This window comes from Pteropus vampyrus, unplaced genomic scaffold, assembly GCF_000151845.1.
Source record: "Pteropus vampyrus isolate Shadow unplaced genomic scaffold, Pvam_2.0 Scaffold244, whole genome shotgun sequence".
In the NCBI taxonomy this organism is placed as follows: Eukaryota; Metazoa; Chordata; class Mammalia; order Chiroptera; family Pteropodidae; genus Pteropus; species Pteropus vampyrus.
In genome coordinates, this window is record NW_011889025.1 from 2,328,449 (window position 1) to 2,351,400 (window position 22,952).

At 37.1% G+C, this 22,952-nt stretch overlaps 1 protein-coding gene across 2 annotated transcripts in view; it reads right to left on the minus strand.

Moving 5' to 3' along the window:
- Positions 1-22,952, minus strand: part of DCX (doublecortin) — a 159,318-nt gene that overhangs the window by 130,645 nt on the left and 5,721 nt on the right. For both annotated transcript variants that reach the window (XM_011374349.1, XM_011374348.1), the window contains exon 3: positions 17,933-18,273. In XM_011374349.1, coding sequence (XP_011372651.1) covers positions 17,933-18,273 — 341 coding nt within the window. The remainder of the gene's footprint in view (positions 1-17,932; positions 18,274-22,952) is intronic.

Consider the following 22,952-nt stretch of genomic DNA (forward strand, 5'->3'; position numbering starts at 1 on the left):
TTGCCTCCTGTTCCCAACTATAATGATTATTCAAAAAACCTGAATTTGACTGGCTCAATATCCTAAATCTTCACCTTGTCTGCCACAATTGACATAGCTGCACACTTCTATCTCAAGTCTTTTTTATTAGCCTCTCTGGATACATATTCATCTAGTTCTCCATGGTTCTCTCTAACAAGTCCCAGGCTCCTCCTCCTACTTATTCTTTAATGCAAATATTCCTTTAATGGTCTTTTCCCGAAGCAGCTTCTCACATGAACCCTTGGTGAGCTCATCTGCTTGCCTAATTTTAACCACCATTGTTTGAAGATTACTACAAAATCTATACCTCCAGCCCAGAGCTCCCTCCTGAGTTCCAGACCCATATATACCATTACCTTCTGGAGACTCCACTTACATGTAGCAAGGCACCCCAAGTTAAATATATCTTAACTCTATTTCTTGCCCTGGATTTTCCTACCTCAGTGAATGGCCCTACGATCTACCCATATGCCTCAGCCACAAACTTCAGAGTCACCTGAATTTTCCCCCTCCATCACTTTTGGTAAGCAGAATTCTAAGAATGACCCTTGGCCTTGTATCATGTAGGAACCTGAGAATATAAGTCATTCCTATGTTATGTTACATTGCAAAAGGGGACTTTTCAGATGTAATTAAGGTTAATAATCAGTTGACTTTGGGTTAATCAAAAGGGAGAGATTATACAGGTGGGAGCAATCTAATCTCATGAGCCCTTTAAGAGCAGAGAGTTTGTTCTAACTAGTGGCAGAAGGAGAAGATAGAGAGATTCTAAGCATGAAAAGGATTTGATGTAATTTCGTTGGCTTGAAGATGGAGAGAACCATCTGAGAAGGGTGTGGGTAGCCTCTAAAAGCTTAAAATGGCTCCCAGCTGAAATCAGCAAGGAAATGTGAAACTCAGACCTATAGGTCAAAGGAACTGAATTCTGCCAAAATTCTGAATGAGCCCATAACTGGATTCTTCCCCAGTGCGTCCAGATGAGTTTAGCCCATGTGACAACTTGACTTCAGCCTTGTGAGACCCTAAGCAGAGAACCCAGTCAAGTCTGCTCTAACTGTGACCTACAGAACTGTGAGATAGTAAATGAATGTTGTTCTAAACTGCTATGTTTATGGTAACTTATTACACAGCAGTTGAAAACTAATACATCCCCAAACTCAGTTAATCACTAAGCTCTGCAGCTTCTACTTCCAAAATAGTTCCTGAATCTGTTTTCTCCATTTCTATGTCCACTACCACTGCCTGAGTTTAGATTCTTCTGTTCTACTTCCTGTACTATCAAACAGCCTCCTACCTGGCCTCCCTACTGCTTTTGTCTTCCCCAAACACAAGACAATAGAGTGAGCTACCCAAACCACAAATATGATCATGTTTTTCCCCTGCTTAAAATCCTTCAGTGGCTTCCATCTCTACAGGATAATATCCAAGCTCCTTAACATAATTTTTACAAGGTCGTTCCTGAATCTTGCCTTTGACTTCCTCTCAGCTTCATCTTCTGCCACATCTGCCTTTCACTTAATCTTGTAATGCAGGGAATCTCAACCACAGCACTACTGACATTTGGGGCCAGATAAATTTTTGTTTGGGGGAATTTCTGTGCATTGTATGATGTTTAGCAACATCCCTGGCCTCTACCAACTAGATGTCAGTAGCACCTCATCCCCATTCGTGATATCCAAAACTGTCTCTAGACATTGCCAAATCTCCCTCTGGGGATGGGGGATTGCCCTGTGTGAAGACCACTGGGATAATAACGCATAATTGCTGTGGTTCCCTGCATCCAAACTGTGTTTTCCTCAAGAGCTAAAATTACAAAACCTGGAGAAGGTAGAGTCTGTAATATCAAAAATAAAAGTATTCTAAAATCTAGGAAAAAACAGATTGACTGGGATTATGGAAATCCCTTCTGGTATACCTTTTTAAAGTTAAAAAATTTTGGCGATTTGGGGGTAATCTGTGACTCTTTGTACTAGAAGTCTTTTTTTGTTTAGAAAGTGTCTTTGGTTCTGGAGAGTTAGAAGGGCCAGGGTAGGATTAAGATAAAAAGAAGAAGAAAATGGCTTCTTTGTATTTGTTCTAGCTTTGAGAAATATTGTTTAAAAAAAAACAGAAACAGATTCATAGACACAGAGAACAAGCTGATGATTGCCAGATGGAAGGGGGGATAGAAGGCTGGGTGAAAAAAGTGAAGGGATTAAGAACTACCAATTAGTACAAAATAGTCACAAGGATGTAAAGCACAGCATAGGGAATACAGTCAACAATATTGCAATAACTATGTATAGTGCCAGGCAGGTACTAGATTAATCAGGGGGATCATTTCATAAATTTATAAATGTCTAACCACTATGATGTACACCTGAAAATAATATAATAGCATATTGAATGTCAACTGTAGTTAAAACTTTTTTTAAGTGGGGGAGGTGAAGGAGAATAAGAGGTTCAAACTTCCAGTCATAAAATAAATAAGTCATGGGGATGTAATGTACAGTTTAGGGAATATAGTCAATAATATTGTAATAACATCATATGGTGTCACAAGGTTAATAGACTTATGATGATGATCACTTCTTTAGGTATATAAATATTGAATAACTAAGCTGTACACCTGAAACTAATATAATATTATATATTAACTAGATTTTAATAAATTTTTCTAAAATAAAAAAAGTTGTTAAAGGAACTGCATGTTTCCTTCTATATTGTTTAGGCAAGAATTCTGGGCCAAATCTCCACACAGAAAAAAAAGCATGAATTTGTTTGTTTGGAGCATCCTTTGGGATACATGTTTTAAGAACATGAGTTTGGTAGTTAAGGAAAAGGAGAAACTCTAACATCCAACAATTAGTAGATATATACTCAAGAGAAATAAAAATATATGTCCACATATAAACTTACACACAAATGTTCATAGCAGCATTATTAATAATAGCCAAAAGATGAAAACTCAAATGTCCATCAATCAATAAATAGATAAACAAAATGTGGTACACCTATATAATGGAATATTATTTTTCCACAAAAAGAAATGAAGTCCAAACACATGCTACAATATGGATGAGCCTTGAAAATATTATGCTAAGTGAAAAAAGCCTGTTACAGAAGAGTGCATATTGTATGATTCATTTATATGAAATACCCATAAAAGGCAAATATATAGATATAGAAAGTACATTAGTGGTTGTTTAGGGCTAAGAAGAATGGAGGGTAAATGGAGGGTAGTAGCTAAATGGTACAAGATTTATTTTTGAGGTGATAAAAATGTTTTAAATTTGACTGTGGTGATGATTGAACATACCTATGAATACACCAAAAATCGTTAAATTGTATACTTTGAATGGGTGAAATATATGGTATGTGAACTAGATTTCAATTAAGCTATTGCCAAAAAAGTAACCCAAGAAATTCTGGGCATCTCTCTACTTCCTTGCCCCAGTACTACTTAGCACCAACCTGAAAGGATAGTACATGGGACACGCAAGTTCGGATGGGTCTGGGATGAGAACTTCAGGAGTCTAGCATGGGGGGCACTGCCAAGGAACAATAGTTCCTTTTAACTTCTCTAATTTTAACTTCTCTGTTTTCCTACTTAATGAGGCTTACTTAGCCTCACTGCTGTAGCCTTGGAGTAAATTACTGTTCCAGATCATCAGTATAAGAGGAACTTCTGTGCTGTTAGTTCACACCCACAGTTCTTAGAAGTTCTTGAAAACTTCGGGGCATTTGGCTGCTAATTTTTGATGACAAGGAACCCCTGGATATGAAGATATGGGCCACTAATATTTCTAAGTGTCAGATTAAATTCAAACTTAAAAAAACCTGTCTTATCTTTTCAATAAATGGGGCTAGAAATTTTGTATATATGTTTGTCACCCCTCAAGAAAAGAACATTGACCTTTACCTCACACCATAAACGAAAATTAACTCAAAATGAATCACATAGTTAAATGTAAGAGATAAAACGATAAAATTTCTAGAAGAAAACATGGGAGAACAATTTTAGAATCTTGGGTTGGGTAAAACGTTCACATATATGATACCAATGCATAATGCATATCAGAAAAAAATAATGAATTAGGCTTCATTAAAATGAAAAAGAAATTCTATTGAAAAGTTAAAACAGCTATTAAGAAGATAAAAAGACATGCTATAGATTGGGAGAAAATATCTGCAAATCACATATGTGCCAAAGGATTTGTATCCAGAATATATAAAGAACTCTTAGAATTCAATAATAAGAAAACAAATAAAAATTTAAAAAATGGGAAAAGATCTAAATAAACTTTTTCCAATGGGGATATACAAATGTTCAATAAGTATATAAAATTATACTTGACATCATTAGTTATTAGGGAAATACAAATCAAAACCACAATGCAATCCTACTTCACACCCACTAAGATGACTTTAATAAAAAGATAGACAATAACAAGTGTTGACCAGGATGTAGAGAAACTAGAACCCTCATACACTGCTAGTAGGGATATAAAATGGTGCAGCTACTTTAGAAAACAGTTTGGCGGTTCCTTAAATTTTTAAACATACAGATACTATACAACTCAGCAATACCATTCTTAGGTATTTACCCAAAATAAATGAAGGTATATGTCCACATAAAAATCTGAACATGAATGTTCATGGCAGCATTATTCATAATAAACAATAGATGAAAACAACCCAAATGTCCATCAGCTGATGAATAAATAAATAAAATGTGGTATATCTGTACAATGGAATATTATTTCACCATAAAAAGAAATAAAATGCTAATAGTTACAACATGACAAACCTTGAAAACATGCTAAGTAAAGAAGCCAGCTATAATGGAACAAATATTGTATGATTCCATTCACGTTAAATGCCCAGGAATTCCGAAAAACATGGCAGAGTGATAAACATCCCCGGATCTCTCCCCTGGAAACAACAATAAGCTGAACATCTAAAACTCAACAGAAAAACACCCAAACTGCACACCAGCACGTCTGAGCGTGGGATCTGCACATAAGAGATACCACAGGTCAGAACCCCGGATGTCGGGCAGTGGACTCGGAGAAATAAAGAAGCTGCCTCTTGCAGCTGCCGGAGCTCCTTGCAGGAGGAGGGGGAGAGGTGAAGGTGCGGCAACTTTTCTGATCAGCTTGCCTAGAAGTGCCGGAACTGCTAGCAGCCGCAGAAGGGTCCAGTCATCAGAACAGAAAGCAGAGAAGCAGGACAGGACAGCAGAGAAACAACAGTTGATTATCACCGGCCCTGGTTCCAAACTGAGGCTGAGCTGCAGCTCCCAACTTCCAACCCAGAGGGACCCTCCCCCACGTATCCTCTGAGACCATCACCACGGAGCCCCAGAGGAATCTGAGCAAACACTGCAGAGACTGAGGCTACCTCTAGCAGCTTCTGGAGCTCCCTGCAGGAAGGGGGCGGAGGAGAAGGAGCAGCGAGTTCGTGCTGCAGGTTCCCTGAACAGCCGAGCCTGAAAGGGATGTGGGCTCCCTGTGGCCGGCTGGCTGCAGGACCCAGTTATCAGAGCAGAGAGAGGAGAAGCAGCCAGCAGAGAAACGACAGTTGATTCTTACAGACTGTGGTTGCAAAACTGATGATGAGCTGCAGCCTCCAACACTCAATCCACCCAGAGGGCCCCTCTGCCCATAACTTCCCAAATCCTTCACCAGAGAGCCCCAGGAGAATCTGAGCAAATTCTACCAAAACTGTTAGGGATCCAAGAGGCTTAGACGCCACCTACTGGAAACCAAAAGAAGAGCGCCTTCTTTGCAGCAGGCTAAAGAGAGACTTTTATATAACAAATCTTTCTGGAAAAACAACAGAATACACTTCCATTAATGCCCAGGCAGAGACATAGTCCATTAATCATCATGAACAATCAAAGTGATAAGGCATCTCAGAAAGAAAGAGGAAAATCTCCAGAAAGTGAGCTTACAGACAGAGAAATATACAATTTAAGTGACAGAGAATTGAGGATGGTGCTTCTGAAAAACTCAATGAGATCCAAAACAAATTATATCAATAATTTCAAGAATTAAAAAAACAACTAGATGAGCAGATCAAGGAGATTTGAAACCCTCAAAAAGAACTAAATAGAACTTCTGGAGATAAAAAACAAACAAACTGCAACAGTCGAAAAATGAAATAGCAAGCTTGGGAAATAGACGACCAAATGGAGGAAAGGATCAGTGATATCGAAGATAGAAATCTAGAAATAAATCAGAAGGAAAAAGAGAAAAACCGAAGAATGAAAAATAATGAAAGAGAAATTCAAGAACTAGCTGATACCATAAGGAGAGAAAACATAAGAATAAAGAGCACAATTGAAGGTGAGGAAAAGGAGCAGGGACTAGAAAGCATTTTCAGACAAATAGTGGACGAGAATTTCCCTAATCTAATAAATGAGCTGGAACTTTAAATTCAAGAGGTCAACAGAATATCTAATTATCTCAACCCAAAAAGGTCTAACCAAGACACATTGTATTAAAGTTATCAAAAATCAATGACAAAGATAGAATTCTCAGGGCAGCCAAGGAGAAGAAAACTATAACGTATAAAGGAAAACCTTTTATCATCAAACTTCTAAGCACTGACCTTACAAGCCAGAAAGGAATGGAATCAAATATTTAAACTATTAAGTGAAAGGAACTACCAGCCTAGAATAATGTATCCAGCTAAGCTCTCCTTTAGATATGAAGGAGAAATTAAGACCTTTCCAGACATACGAAAATTGAGGAAATTCTCCACTATGAGGCGTGCACTACAGGAAATTCTGAAAGGGGTCAGCGCACCTAAACAAAATAACAACAATAAAAATACACAATTAGGAGTAAAGTGACTATAAGGCAAATAGAAGCAGAGCAGTGCAACCCTAACTAAGAACAGGCATTATAAGCTTAAATAATAAGAAGAGAATTACTATAGCAAGACAGTAATTAATGCTCAGCATAGATAGAAACAAATTAAGATAACAATGACTGAAAAGAGGAGGATTCAAAGATCCAAATTCGTAAAGGGGAAAGGAGATAAGGCACACACAGAAGAAAATGGATGATTGTATATATATAACCATCTTTACATATTTGTAATGGTAACCATGCATCACAGAGTCAGGACTGAAATATATACTATAAAACAAGAAGAACCAGAGGCAAAACTCACAAAACCCAACAAAAATACAAAAAAAAAAAAAAAAGAAAAGAAACACGAGGACAAGGAACCAATGGAAACAACGAGCTGCCAGAAAGCAAAAGATAAAATGGCCATAAGAAGACTTCATATTTTAATAATCACCCTCGATGTAAATGGACTGAACTCAATAATAAAAAGTCACAGAGTTGCAGAATGGATCAAAAAACAAAACCCAACCATATGCTGCCTCCAGGAGACACATCTCAGCTCCAAAACAAATATAGACTCAAAGTGAAAGGGTAGAAAATGATATTTCAAGCAAATGATATTCAGAGAAAAGTGAGACTAGCGGTACTAATATTGGACAAAACATACTTTGAAATAAAAAAAGGTAAAGAAAGGCACTGGTGGACAATTCATAATGATAAAGGGAAGCACGCACCAAGAAGACAACACTTATTAATATCTATGCTCTCAATCAGGGAGCTCCGAAATATGTAAAACAATTACTAACAGAACTAAAGGGAGAAACAGACCAAAACACTATCGTAGTAGGAGCCCTAGATACCCCACAGTCGGATATGGATAGATCATCCAAACAGAAAATCAATAAGGAAATAACATCCTTAAATGACATATTAGACCAACTGGACATTATTGACATATACAGAGCCTTCCATCCCAAAACAGCCGCTTATACATTCCACTCTAGTGCACATAGAACATTCTCAAGAACCGACTACATACTGGGACACAGAGATAGCCTCAACAAATATAACAGAGTTGAAATCATACCAACCATATTCTCTGATCATAATGCTTTGAAACTAGAGATCAACTGCTGAAAGAAATCAGGAAGAACCACAAATACATGGATATTAAACAACATGCTACTGAAAAATAACGGGGTCAGGGAAGAAACAAAAACAAGGATCAAGAGATACATAGAAACAAATGATAACAATAGTACAACATATCAAAACTTTTGGGACACAGCAAAAGCGGTCATAAAGAAAAAGTTCGTATTATTACAGGCCTGTCTCCAAAAACAAGAACAAGCTCAAATAAACAACCTAATGCTTCATCTTAAAAAAGTAGAAAAGGAAGAACAAATGAAGCCTAAAGTCAGCAGAAGGAAAGAAATAATCAAAACTAGAGCAGAAATTAATGAAATTAGGAAAAAAAAAACAATAGAAAAAATAAATGCAACAAAGAGCTGGTTCTTTGAGAAGATTAATAAAATTGACAAACCCCTGGCTAGACTCACTAAAAAAAAGAGAAAAGGACACAAATAAACAAAATCAGGGTTGAAAGAGGGGAAATTAAGACTGACATCACAAAAATACAAAGGATCATGCAAGAGTATAAAAAAGTATATAACACCAAATTTAATAATGTAGAAGAAATGGACCAGTATTTAGAAAAATACAACCTTCCTAGACTGAATCAAGAAGAACTGGAAAATCTAAATAGTCCAATCAGCACTATGGAAATTGAAACAATCATCAAAAACCTACCAAAAAGTAAAAGTCCAGAACCACATGGCTTCACCAGTGAATTCTACCTAACATTCAAAGAAGATGTAATACCTCTTCTCCTCATACTCTTCCAAAAAATAGAAGAGGATGCAATACTTCCCAACTCATTTTATGAGGACATATCACTCTGATACCGAAACCTTGTAAAGATAACACAAAAAATAAAACTATAGACCAATATCTCTCATGAACACAGATGCAAAAACCCTAAATAAGATACTAGCAAATCAAATACAGCAACATAATAAAAGATTATACACCACGATCAAGTGGGTTTCATCCCAGAGGCACAGGGATGGCTCACCATACGCAAATCAATTAATGCGATACACCACATAAACAAATTTAAAAATAAGAATCATATGATCACATCAATAGATGCAGAAAAAGCCTTCAACTAGATACGGCATCCATTTATGATCAAAACACTCAACAAAATTGGTATAGAAGAAAAGTACCTTAACATTATAAAGGCCATGTATGATAAACCCTCAGCCAACATTATACTTAATGGTGAAAAACTAAAAAACTTCCCTCTAAGATCAGGAACAAGACAAGTCTGTCCACTATCACCACTCTTATTCAATATAACATTGGAGGTCTTGGCAAGTGCAATTAGACAAAAGAAAGATATAAAAGGCATCTAAATAGGAAACAAAGAAGTCAAACTGACACTATTTATGGATGAAATAATTCTCTATATAGAAAACCCTAAAGACTCCACAAGAACTCTACTACAAACAGTAAGCAAATACAGTAAAGTCTCTAGGTATGAAATCAATGTTCAAAAATCCATAGCGTTCCTATATGCTAATAATGAAGCATCAGAAAAAGAAGTGGAAAAAAATAATTCCTTTTGCAATTGCAACAAAAAAAATAAAATACCTTGGAATAAATTTAACGAAATATGTGAAGGATCTATAGAATGAAAACTACAAGACCCTATTAAAAGAAATTGAAGAAGATACAAAGAAATGGAAAGATAATCCATGTCCTTGCATTGGAAGAATCCACATAGTTAAAGTGACCATACTACCTAAAGCATTATACAGATTTAATGCAATCCCCATCAAAATCCCATTGGCATTTTTTAAAGAAATAGAACAAAAAATCATCAGATTTGTTTGGAAGGACAAAAGACTCCGAACTGCCAAAGTCATCCTAAGAATAAAGAATGAGGCTGGAAGCATCATTCTGCCCAACTTCAAATTATACTACAAAGCGACAGTAGTCAAAGCGGCATGGTGTTGGCAGCAAAACAGACACATGGACCAGTGGAACAGAATCTAGAGTCCAGAAGTAAACCCATGTTTATATGGGCAAATAATTTTCGACAAAAGAAAAGGCAAAAACATAAAGTGGAGAAAGGAAAGCCTCTTCAATAAATAGTGCTGAGAAAACTGGAAAGCCACCTGCAAAAGAATGAAATTAGACTGTTGTCTATCACCACATAACAAAACTCAAAATGGATTAAGGACCTAAATATAAGACCTGAAACAATAAAATGCATAGAAGAAAACATAGGAACAAAACTCAAGGACCTTGGTCTTAAAGAGGATTTTATGAATTTGACCTCAAAGGCAAGGGAAGTAAAAGCTAAAATAAATGAATGGAACTACATCAAACTGAAAAGCTTCTGCTCAGCAAAAGAAATTGTCAACAAGGTAAAGAGACAACGATACAAATGGGAAAATATATTTGCAAGCAACGCCTCCGATAAGGGCCTAATAACCAACACATACAAAGAACTCATATGACTCAATAACAACAAAAAAATGATCCAATCAAAAAATGGGCAGAGGACCTGAACAGACACTTCTCCCTAGAGGACATACAAATGGACTTTAAACATATGAAAAGATGCTCAACATTGCTAGCTATTAGGGAAATGCAAATCAAAACCACAATTAGATATCATCTCACTCTTGTTAGAATAGCTATAATCAACAGGACAAGTAATAACAAATGGAGAGGATGCAGAGAAAAAGGAACCCTCATACACTGCTGGTGGGACTGAAAATTGGTACAGTCACTATGGAAAACAGTATGGAGGTTCCTCAAAAAACTAAGAATGGATCTACCATATGATCCAGCAATCCCTCTACTAAGTATTTACCCCAAAGAATTGAAAACCCATATCTGAAAAGATATTTGCATATCAATGTTCATAGCAGCATTATTCACAGTAGCCAGGATATGGAAGCAACCGAAGTGTCTCTCAATAGATGATTGGCTAAAGAAGCTATGGTACATATATACAATGGAATATTACTTAGCCATAATAAGAGCTGAAACACTGCTATTTGTGACAACATGGATGGACCTCGAGATAATCATGGTAAGCGAAATAAGCCAGACAGAAAAAGTTGAAAATCACATCATATCACCTATACGTGGGATATAAACCTAAAAGCAACATCACTTATCAATCTTTTGGCTAAGATCAAATGTAGTATCTGTTCTTATCATAAAAGCAACAAATGAACAGGACAAACAGAGACTCAGGGACATAGACAATGGACTAGTGGTTACCAGAGACTAGGGTGTGGGGGAAGAGAGGGTGGGTAGACAATTAAAGGAGGTCAAATATCAGGGTTAGGGAAAGGGTGAAGTGGGTAAAGGGGATCAAATATATGGTAGCTAAAGGAAACTGGACTTTGGGTGATAAACACACAATAGAATATATTGATGTCAAATTGTATACCTGAATGTTATATAATTGTATTAATCAATGTTACCCCAATAAATTTAATTTTAAAAAAAAGTAGGAAAAACATCTTTATGAATAAAAAATTAAAATAATTAAATAAATAATTAATTAATTTTAAAAGAAGAGGAAGCCATCATAATGGGTGAATATATTTGCAAGCAACGCCTTCAATAAAGGCTTGATATCCAAAATATACAAAGAACTCATACAACTCAACAACAACAACAAAACAAACAATGCAATTAAAAAAATGGGCAGAGGATTTCAACAGACACTTCTCCCAAGAAGACATACAAATAGCCAAAGGTCTATGAAATAATGCTCAACTTCACTAGCTATTAGAGAAATACAAATCAAAACTGCAATGAGCTTACCACCTGACACCTGTGAGAATAGCTATCATCAACAGGACAAGTAATAAGTGTTGGAGAGTATGTGGGGGAAAAAGAACCCTCATGCACTGCTGGTTGAAATATAAATTGGTACAGATACTATAGGAAACAGTATGGAGGTTCCACAATAAAAAAAAAAAACAAGAATAGAATTATCACATGACCCATAATCCGTCTTCTGGGTATTTACCCAAAGTCTTTAAAACATTTATCCACAAAGGTATTTGCACCCAATGTTCTAGCAGCATTATTCACAGTGGCCAAGACATGGAAACAACCAAAGTGTCCTACGGTAGATGATTGGATATAGAAGATGTAGTACGTATATAGAATGGAGTATTTTTCAGCCATAAGAAAAGATGAATTATTACCATGCGTGACAACATGAATGGATCTTGAGATTATCATGCTAAACAAAATAAGTCGAGAACCATATTATTTCACTCATACGTGGGATATATTACTGAAAGCAACAAACAAACATGACAAATAGAGACTCATGGGCACAGATACTGGATTAGTGGTTATTAGAAGGAAAGGGGAGGGGGTAGGTAGATAGTTGTAAGGGGCATCAAATATTTGAAGAGAGAAGGAAATTTAACTCTGGGTGGTGAACACACAATGTAGTATACATATGACATATTATTGAATTGAAAAAAAAAACTGCAAATACCATTTAGGGACCATCCTAGAGTACAATATATCCACCATGGTGAGTATAATATCACATTGGAAATTCTAGGACCATAGAGAGGTGGAGGGCATTGAGAAGAATAGTGGCTTGGTGAAAAATATCTAGACAGAAGCAATATTGTGAAATGAATACTTTGTTATCTTGAAGGTAGAAGTACCCTTAAAGAAAATGTACTCATCTAAAAACTGAGGCCCGGATAAGAGATGTGATTAGCCCCATATCACATAGCTAATGGAGAACGGAGTGAAGACTAGAACTCTGGTCTCTGAATTTCAGTCTAAGTCTCTTTCCATATGCTGAATATTGGATAGCAACAGATTCATCAGTGTGCAATACTGGAAAACTATGCCAAAGCTTTTGATCGAAATGGCTAAACCCCACCTCTATTACTGCTCAGAGCCAAGAGCCTCTCATCAACAATAAAATTCTGAAAAGGATAACTTATTGAATAAATACAGGCTACACTCAGTATTTTTCTTTCCAGAAGGACCATATATTTGATGTTTGGTCACCTGCATCATAAGCCTTCTTTTAAAGTACAAAATCTACCACTATAAAGCATCTTGAAGTTACATCACATATGGCAAGGTAGTTTGCAAATTGTCTCTTTTCATAGATCCTAGCCTGACTTCCCATCTATGCTCTTTTCCACTTCATGCTCAAGCCAATCCTCTCAAGTGGTTTCCAGGAATCAAATCTATGGAAGGTGGGGAGAGGGGAACTTTTGGTAATAAAAACATCACCTCTCCAGCCTTAATTTTCTGTCAAGGGAATGTTAATGATAAATGTCCTCCTCCTGGGGCATAATTTATAGCCACATGGCCTTTTCTATTGAGCCCAACCTTGACTGACAGGGTCGTAACACTAGGAGGAGAGAAGAGAAGTTGGCTCTGGGATAGCTGGAGGCCCAGGCGTATAATTAAGATCAGATGTGATGGGAGGGGGCAGAGATGATGGGGGCGGGGGAGACGACAGAAAAACCAGCTACACAGGCACAGTAAAGACCTTGCAAAATGGACTCAACATTTACAAGGTTAAATCCAACTTGTCTTCTTATGTTTCCTGCAATTGCCTTTGTGCTTGCAGCATCCAGTTATTTACTATAGCAATATGGAAGGAGCAAGTCTTTCCTAGAATACTTAGAAATGGTTCAAGCATCCTTTGTACTCTCATTTTCCTATTCCACCATCTTATGGTTTAAAACATTTCTTAAAACTCCTGTCTAGCTTCCAAGGCTATGAATAATCTTGGGATCGGCTTAAACCTCTTTTTCTGTTATTCTGGGACCTAAAATTTCTGGTTCAAGTAGTTGGTAATAGAAAGATATAGACAGAAACACAAAATAAATTCATCCAATTGAAAATTGGCCTAACGAAGCTAACACAAATACTAAAGGCCATACTTATCCCGTAGGCATTTATTTTGTGGCAATAGTGGATCTTTGACTACACAGATCCTGGATATGGCCAAAACAAACTGGAGATGCCAATAAGTGTAGCATAAAAATGGATGGTGTGAGGACCAGCTGTACCCCTGTATAAGATGCCAAAAATCTGGAAGTCTATTATTAAAGCTCTGCATCTCTAACAGAAGCACCCTGCTCTCTGTGCTTTACAGAAATGAACATAAAGCTAGACCATGCATCAACTGAGCCACCAAGTAAACTAGAATTTTGGATCCTAGTTTTTATGCATCCATGGCCTTTAAAGCACAAAGATCAATGTGTGGCTTGATTATAAAAATTAACAGTTGGATAATTTTGTCAACACACAGCAACCTCACCTGAGAGTGAACTAATATGCATCATCATTCAACTTTTCATCATGTTTTCTCGGACCTCCTAGAAATACATTACGGATCATGTGAGTAGCCAGGACCCTACCAATTACTCATTTTTCCATTAGCAACTTCTTACTGAGGTGAGGAATAAATTGGGACCCCTTCCTACCAATGATAGTTAGCTTCCCTGCCCATATAAATCATAAATATCTCAGAGGCAAGAGATCAGGAAACTAGTCTTCTTTACCAGCAAAACATAAGCCCTAGAATGAGCAAGAGCTCCAAAAGCACATCCAAACAAAGTAAAAACAGAAAGAGATGAGAGCCATATCTGCAGATTGCTTGTCAATCAGCATAAGCCAATCAGTCAAATGGTACACACTAGGAAAGAAGCAACAATAAATTTGGTATATTCAACTTGGCTGTTTTAATTAATCATTATTTAAACAAAAGGGAAGAAAATCATTTGATATGGTCTATTTGGGATCCAGTTAGAGCAAGACTGAAACCAAGTGACGGCCTCGATCTCGTGTTAAAACATTCCATAACACATAGTCTTGACCATATTTTGTTCTTTCTGCCTGGTGCCACATTTAGCGAAAGACAGACATGAAATCTCAACCAAGCAAGTCCAAACCATTGCAACACATGTGCCTTCTGCCTGCATAGAAGATGATCATATTCCCAAGTAGTAAGAATAGCCACTAGTAATCAAAGTGACTGGCAGGTGTTAACATTAGAGATATCATCACTAGAACTGGGAAATGGACTTTCAGTATACTCAGCATCTATTTTGTAATTAGTAGATTTGTCCCTACACCTCCAAATTTTGTGATTTAGTTTCCTTGCTGAAACCTCACACCAATGTTTGATTTGTGGGTTACCTCATGCATACTAGTACTACTGAAGTTAGGGTAGTTAGTTCCTAATCATGCAAATCATTCAGCATCTTCTGTAAACTGGATTTCCTAGTGTGCTCTGCATTTTATTCTGAATATATATATATATAGTGTTTGTGGTTAAATAAGATTGGGAAATCCTGGTACTAAATTAAATGGGTTTCCTTTCTGCAGGACTTTTCAGAATATTTAATGTACCAATGAGCACTATGAATCTCTAAGAAATAAAATCATATAATTTGCAGCATTTAACAACCTTATTTGACCACAGAACCCTTTTATGAAGAGCTTCTGGAGGCAGAGAAATTAGAATATACTTTGGAAAATAGTGCTTTAAAAGTCTTCCCTTAATGATTTTCAAGTAAGTGAGGATAATGTCTGGGGCATTGAAAGCAGAGGTGCTCTCAGAACATCTACTTGTGCCATGTTAGAATCTCTTTATATCAGTTCATTCTATCAATAAACATTTACAGAGCATCCACAATGTATTAGGAGCTAAGCATTCTTTTAAAAGGTTAAGAATGTTTTAACTCTGTAGAAGAGACAGAGTTTTCAGAGACAACATAACATTTGATCCAGGCCTTAAAAGATAACTCTCAGGGGTAGAGTAAGTAGGCAGAGGGAGACATTTTAAAGAGAAGAAACAGCATCTACAGAGGTGTTGATGCCTGACAAGGCATTGTTCTGCTCCCTTGAGCACTGCTCCCTGACATTTTTGTACACACACCATATCATACATTGGCATTTCATAATGCGTTCCCCCAAAGAAATGGAAGCTGATGCCTGAAGGAGTTGGATAGAGCTTGCTTACCAAGGAGATGAATTTATCTCTTTATTTATTATTAGGAGCAATGACAGAATGCCAAGGTATGGTATAGCTCCACAAAATGTTAGAATTTCAAGCTAAGAATGATGGAGGTAAAGTAGAGGGAAGAGAGCTAACATTTATTAATATATATGTAAATTGTCTGGCAATTTAAATATCTTATCTCATTTAATGATAAATTTTATACACACACACACACATATTTACATCAAGTATTTTAATTTACAGAGTATTTTTATATCCATTATTTCATTTGATCCTCATGAGAATTCTGTGAGCATGGGCCAGGCAGATGTGATCAGATCTTTGTACAGAGAAGTGTGGGGCTCAAGATAGGTAAATGATTAGCCCAAGGTCACACACTAAGTGGCAATATCAAGACCAGAAATCAGGTCTTCTGAATCCTAGTCTTGTGTCTTTGATTTATATTTGTCTTACATTATCTCAACAGGCTGAAGGTATAGGGAAGCAGACTTATTCCAAATATAAGAAAAATCTTTCTATAATAGCTGTTGAATGGTGGAATAGGCTGTCTTATAAAATGTAGAGGATATCCTTGCCTTAGGTAGAATATTAAATGTAATGGCTTCTAAGGTCTCTCTCAACTCTAAGATCCAATGATCTAAAATTCCTAGGTCCTATTTCTCTGAGATGAGGTTTCCAGTGAGTAAGCCCGTTCCTCGGCAACTCTTGTTTATTATATACTCGGTACTCAGAAAAGAGATATATTCTTAGAGAGATGCTTAAGAGTTGGAACTTTTCCCATCATCTCAGGTAAATCCATTTATTTGGTATGAGAAACACAAATAACATACAATCAATACCTTAGCGTGTCTCTCAGATCACAAAATGATGGGGAACAGATAGAAGCCTCAAATTCATCAAATTGCCAAATATATGAGTTTTAGTTTTCCAAGAAATTTAAAATCTTATAGCACACAGTATATATCAGAAATTATAGGAAAAGACACATTTGAACACTCATCTGTCATTTTGATGTATAGCAAACCTGCGTTTTTGGAATCGATGTCATTGTTCAAACATCAAAGGTATTTTAAGAGGTAGAAAGTATGGACTGTTAATAATCCACACTTGTCTTCTCTGATGGGGACCAAGATTCTCTTTAGAGCCAAAAGAACCAGCCACTGTTCTAATTCACTTGGAACATTTTTTTTGTTGTATATTTACAGCTCCCTATGCTCAAGAGAATGGTGCATCTGTTTGATGGAGACGCCTGGCTGCATTCTTTCCCAGATATTAATATAGGTGGCACTTTAGTAGCATAACCAATGACATGAAGAACTTGATTTGGAGGAGGACAGATGGCAATATCTTTCTTGGGATAATTTTAGGATCCTGAAATAGTCCCTTTCTCACACAAACCATCATCAGAAGCAAATTAAGATAGCTATGTCAAATGGAAAAGGAAGAGAGAAAAAATGTAGTCTAGTGTGAAGCAAAGACAACAAACTAGAGACTTCAGTACTTCTCCCAGATTCAACTCTCTTCATAGAATATGATGGTCACTTCAACCTCCTTTCAATAGAACAAATGCTGAATACCAATGTGAGGGTATCTAAGGAGAAATGAGTGGGGGAAATCTCATTTACAGTCACATGCATTGAAGAAGCAAGGCTGCATCGTGTAATAGCTAAATTAATTCATATACATAAGTATGTACAGGACCTAGGTTCTAACACATTTTTTTCTTAGCAAATAAGGAAGCTGAGGCTAAGTGACCATTTACTTGGTAAGTCAGAAGCAGACTGAATTTCAAAGCCATTGATTTGTCTGCTGAAAAGACCTTTCTTCCAAATGAGACATAAAATATTAGATAGAGATCATGAGAGGTGGAAGAAGAGTCCCCCAACCAGAAATGATGCCAGATTTAAAACTAAGGATTTAGAACAAATGAGAAGAGTACTTTGAAAAAAATACCTACCTGTTTTCCATCCAGAGTATATAGTTTTTTGACAACCCCGGTCTCTAGTTTGATGGCTTCGGTGATATCAGTGAGGACTTGCTCAAAAGAGTGGGCAGTCTTCTTGTTCAGAAGCACACGCACAGCTTTCCGAGGCTTCACCCCACTACGGATGATGGTCACCAGCTTGGGGCGCACAAAGTCCTTGTTCTCTCTGGCCTGGGCACTGTTGCTGCTAGCCAGGGACTGGGGAGCTTTCATATTGGCAGATGTCTTCACATTGACAGACCAGTTGGGATTGACATTCTTGGTGTACTCTACTTTTTTAAAGAAGTTGTCTGAGGAACAAACATAGCTTTCCCCTAAGGGAAAAAATAAGTGGTGGTTAGTTTAATAGTAGATATATGAACTATTCTAGTTAAACTAATACACACTGACCTTGGAGTAGGACTTTTGAAGAAATAATGATAATAACCAACCTTAGGTATAATTCTTAACTGGGCTTTCTAACAACTTGGCTCATTAAAATTCAAGAGTAAGTAATCAGAAAAAAAAATTCTTTATTGCAATGGCACACCTAAGTTGAAAAATCCTAAAGGCGGTCAAATATATGGTGACAGAAGGAGATTTGACTTTGAGTGGCAAACTCACAATACAATATATAGATGAGGTATTACTGAATTGTACAACTGAAACCTATATAATCTTATTACGTAATGTCACCCCAATAAATTTAATTTTAAAAATCCTGTAAAGCTAAGGAACCTAAGAACAATGAACACACCTAAGTATAACTTAACAAGTAGGGTTCTCAAGTTCAACATTATTTTATTGGAATCGAAATGTTTATGCTAATTTCTAGGATGTTAACATCTAGGGGCATTACTAGAGTGTTCCTAATATGTCTCTCTTAATGTTTCTGTCTTATTTTTGGATTCATAGACCTAATCCATTGGTATATTATAAACGAAGGAGAACTTTCAGTTAATACACTTTTATTCCAAGTTAAAGTGACCCATGTAATCCTGTATATTGGGGATATAGCACATCCTTGTCAAGAAACCAGATTGTCCTTCGCAGAGTTTATGGCTAAGCAGTGAAATATTGAAATGGGAAATGTGTGTGTGTGTGTGGTGAATATATATGTGTTTAATTGTGTCCTCTACTGCTCACTGCCACACCCAAGTGGAGAAACTGTGAATAACACCCTGTACACACACACACACACACACACACACACACACCCCATTCCTGTATCTGCAAGTCTTAGCTCTTGGTTGGGAAATACTCTCCCCTGTTTCTCCCAGACACCCCTCATCTTTCCATCTTCCCAAATGCTTCACTGTGTATTCAGGGCTGTCTTCACCTGTGCTCATCCTTGGCTGTTACAAAAATGAAGTAGAGACGTGAGAGTATATTATACAACTTGATTTATGGATTGGAGAGATCAAGTTTAATTTTCACATGTACCTTGGGCTAGAGGAAATGACTAATACAGCAGAAGAAATGCAGGGGCTAGAGACAAAAGAAGGAGATTAGACACCTGGGACTGGAAGCTGGAGAATAGAGAAAGAGAGGTAGATTCAGCCTGGGAGAAAGAATTCGGAAAAGGTTGAATTTGTTGAGTAAAACACATTTGTCCCAAGGTATACAGAAGTTCAGCCAGAAGTCTAACTGCAGAAAACCAATATGATTTAATCAAGCTTAACTTATCAGTAATAGCTATAAATAAATAAATAAATAAACAAACAAACAAACAATCAGGTGCAAAAAAAAGTATTAACATAATTGTAGTCTGATTGCTCTTCTTCCTTTGGTCTTAGCAGGAGAAGCATTTAGAGACATTCAGAAACACTGGGCTTATTTCACTCCATTTACAAATATTGATTGTTTTGCCCTAGCACCAAATCCTTTAATTTCTCAGTGCTGAGAGAAGACTCAGTCAGAATCTCTAGGGCAACTTTGAGGATGTGTGTGTGTGTGTGTGTGTGTGTGTGTGTGTGTGTGTGTGTGTGTGTGTTTGTGGAGCGGGTGGGTAAATGGCTTTCAACATATGCAAAGTGGCTTCCAACATAGTTCTGAGATCCACAAGCTGCTAGTGTTCTCTATTGCTTTGTATGTAAGCATATGCACCCTGGTGTACACACATGGGTGCGCACGTGCACGCATACATACAGAGGATGGGGTGGTCAAAGACCTCAGTCAAAAGAAACCCTAATTTCTCTGGCTTCCTTGTTGGCTACTCCAAACCAACCCAAGTGATTACAGTCTAAGGTTTTTAATTTGTGACTTAAAAGGATGAAGAGAGAATCTTTCAATTCCCCCATATATTTACAGCCAATATCCCCACACTCTAGAAATGGCCTATTGCCTTAGCACTCCACCAGATTCATAGACACCTTTCAAGAGGTCACTGCCTTTAAATCAGATGTTTTCTACAATTTGTCATATACTTTAAAACTTTGTTAGACAACTGGTGGTTTGTAAATGTGTAAGGCTATATATTTATGATTTCACTCATCAATAGTCTCCTCTGGACCTTTTTTTTTTTTTCTCCCATCTCTTAAACCTCTTAAGCCTCTGAACTATGAGTGTGAATAACCACCTCAGATGCAAATGAACATGATGACAGAGAGCAATAGTATCATATGGCACCCAAGAACTTTCCAGAAGACCCAGCCCTCAGCAAAATCTATGTTAAGCACCTTCCAAACGTATATTTCAGTCTCTCCATTATCTCCTTTTGTACCCAACCTAGAGTAATGGAAAAAGAGAACAGCTGATGTGATGTCAGTTTGAATGGGGTCCTCAGTACTTCCTACTTGTATGCCATTGGACAATTTACTTAATCTCCCTTGGCTTCAGTTACTTGTCTGCAAAGTAAGGATGATAATAACAATCTCTACCTCAGAAGGTTGTTGTGAGGCACAAATCGGATGATGGATATAAAGTGCTGAGCCTAGAGCCTGGTACCTAGTAAGCACTTGATAAATTCTAGCTATTATTATTATTAAGGCCTTAATCTGAAGAGAACAGGAAGGAAAGAGCGAAGAAGGAAAGAAGGAAGAAAAGTTTGCAAGGAAGGAAGTGAAAAGAAGAGGCATAGAAACTGAAGGAAAGAAAAGAGATAGAAGCAAGGGTACCCATCTCGGAATTGAGTTATAATCATCATATAACATGAGCACTGCCCGGGTCTTAGGCCTCAAAGATAAGATTTCCTGCTGGTTGAAAGGAGGCCTCCAGTTGCTGCAAATGCCAAATATAGGAGCTTTATGGCTAACAACCAGCAAAGCCATTTGCTGCCACTGCTGATGCACACCGAAGGCAAGAATTTTTTAAGCTTATTTTTAGAGCAGTTTTAGGTTCACAACAAAATTAATGATAAGGTACAGAGATTTCCCATATGCCCCTTGGCCCCGCACATGCATAGCCTCCCCCCATTATCAGCAGCCTCCACCAGAGAACGGATTATTTATGGCCGTTAAAAGCAGTGACTCAGGGAGTCAGACCTGAATCCAAATACCAACCAGGTATTTACAAGTTGTGTGACCTCAGGCAAATCACTTAATCTCTGAGTCTCCACTTTTTCATCTATAAATTCAAGGTATTGCACTAGTGACATCTGAGACTCTTCCCGTCCTAAAGATTTATAAGAAGGAATTTTCTTCTTTTTTCTATCTCAAATATGCTTTAGGAGACAAAGCTGTTGTGGTAATTAAATGTTAAAGAAATAGGTGCCCACCATCAATGACTCTCTACTTCTACTACTAGAAAGACATCAAATGTGCTATTTCTCTAGATCAAAGTTTCCTTGTTTTGATTTTTGCATATGTCAGCAATATCTGCTGCCAGAGCTTGGTGCTTCCTGCACATTCAGCAGCCTGACACTTGGAAACTGGGTGAGGTGTGTTTCACCTTCATACAGCTGGGTTCCCATCCAGCTACAGTTTCCAAGGGCCATTTCCCACCTGTTGGGAGCCTAGAGGGAAAGCTAGCTTCAAAGAGCCAAACAAGGTGACAATTTGTTGGAACTGACAAAGTGCTTCAGGGTGAGTAGGTAAGGAAATGAAGTCATGGAAGCACAGCTGAAAGGGCAAGAAGGGAACAAGTTGTGGGCTCAAGGTGATCTAATGTCTATATCTCTTTACTTTCAGTAGGGTACCATTTTTAAAAATATTAAACATTTATATTCTCTCAGTGAAAAAGCACTCCATCCTGAGATTTCTCCTTTTTCAAGGAGGTTCATCACTCATGAAGAAATATATTAAATGGTACTTTATTGTATTTTCATACCTATTAAAGATGCATCTCTCCCAAGTATCCTAAAATCCCCCTCTTTGGCAACATGCTTGCTTTAAGTAACCAGAGGATACATTAATGAGAAGGTGATTTCATCTCATTGGATGGAACAAGCTATGACAAAGGAAACGGATGTAGTTAGTGTCACTACACAGCTCAGATTTTCTAACAAAGCTGTCCCACTTGTAAATATTCTGTCCCATGGTCTGCATAATATTGCTCAAAATGAATACCCCAAAGATTGATCTGGGCATTCACATTAAAGAAAGTGGGGAAAAGATTTGGACAGAATATGAGAAGAAAGAGAAATATTCAACAATCAAAGAATAAGCGAGGCAAAAGGAAAAGTCACTCCTGGATTTCATCATTGACCCACTAGAAATATAGGTAATAAGGGCCACGTTCTATATGGCTCTGATAAGACCCTTGGTGTAACCAAGGAGCTGTGGAAAAGCTGACATCAATGACTTGACTTTAGTCCAAAATTCTCCCTTTGTTATTTTCAGTTCCTAGCAGCAGTATCTAGCAGCAGTATCTAACCTCAGACAGTAAGTAGACTGGTAACGTTAGACAAAGCAGTGCCACGAAGCCAGAGTGATTATTAAATGATTATTTTTTTTATTTCATTTCACTTTAGGCTATATGTTTAATAATGTGGCCATTTGAAAACATAGTATGTTCTGTGCTCCATTATTCCTTAAAGATCTACAAAGCAAAAAACAAAAAAACAAAAACAAGAATT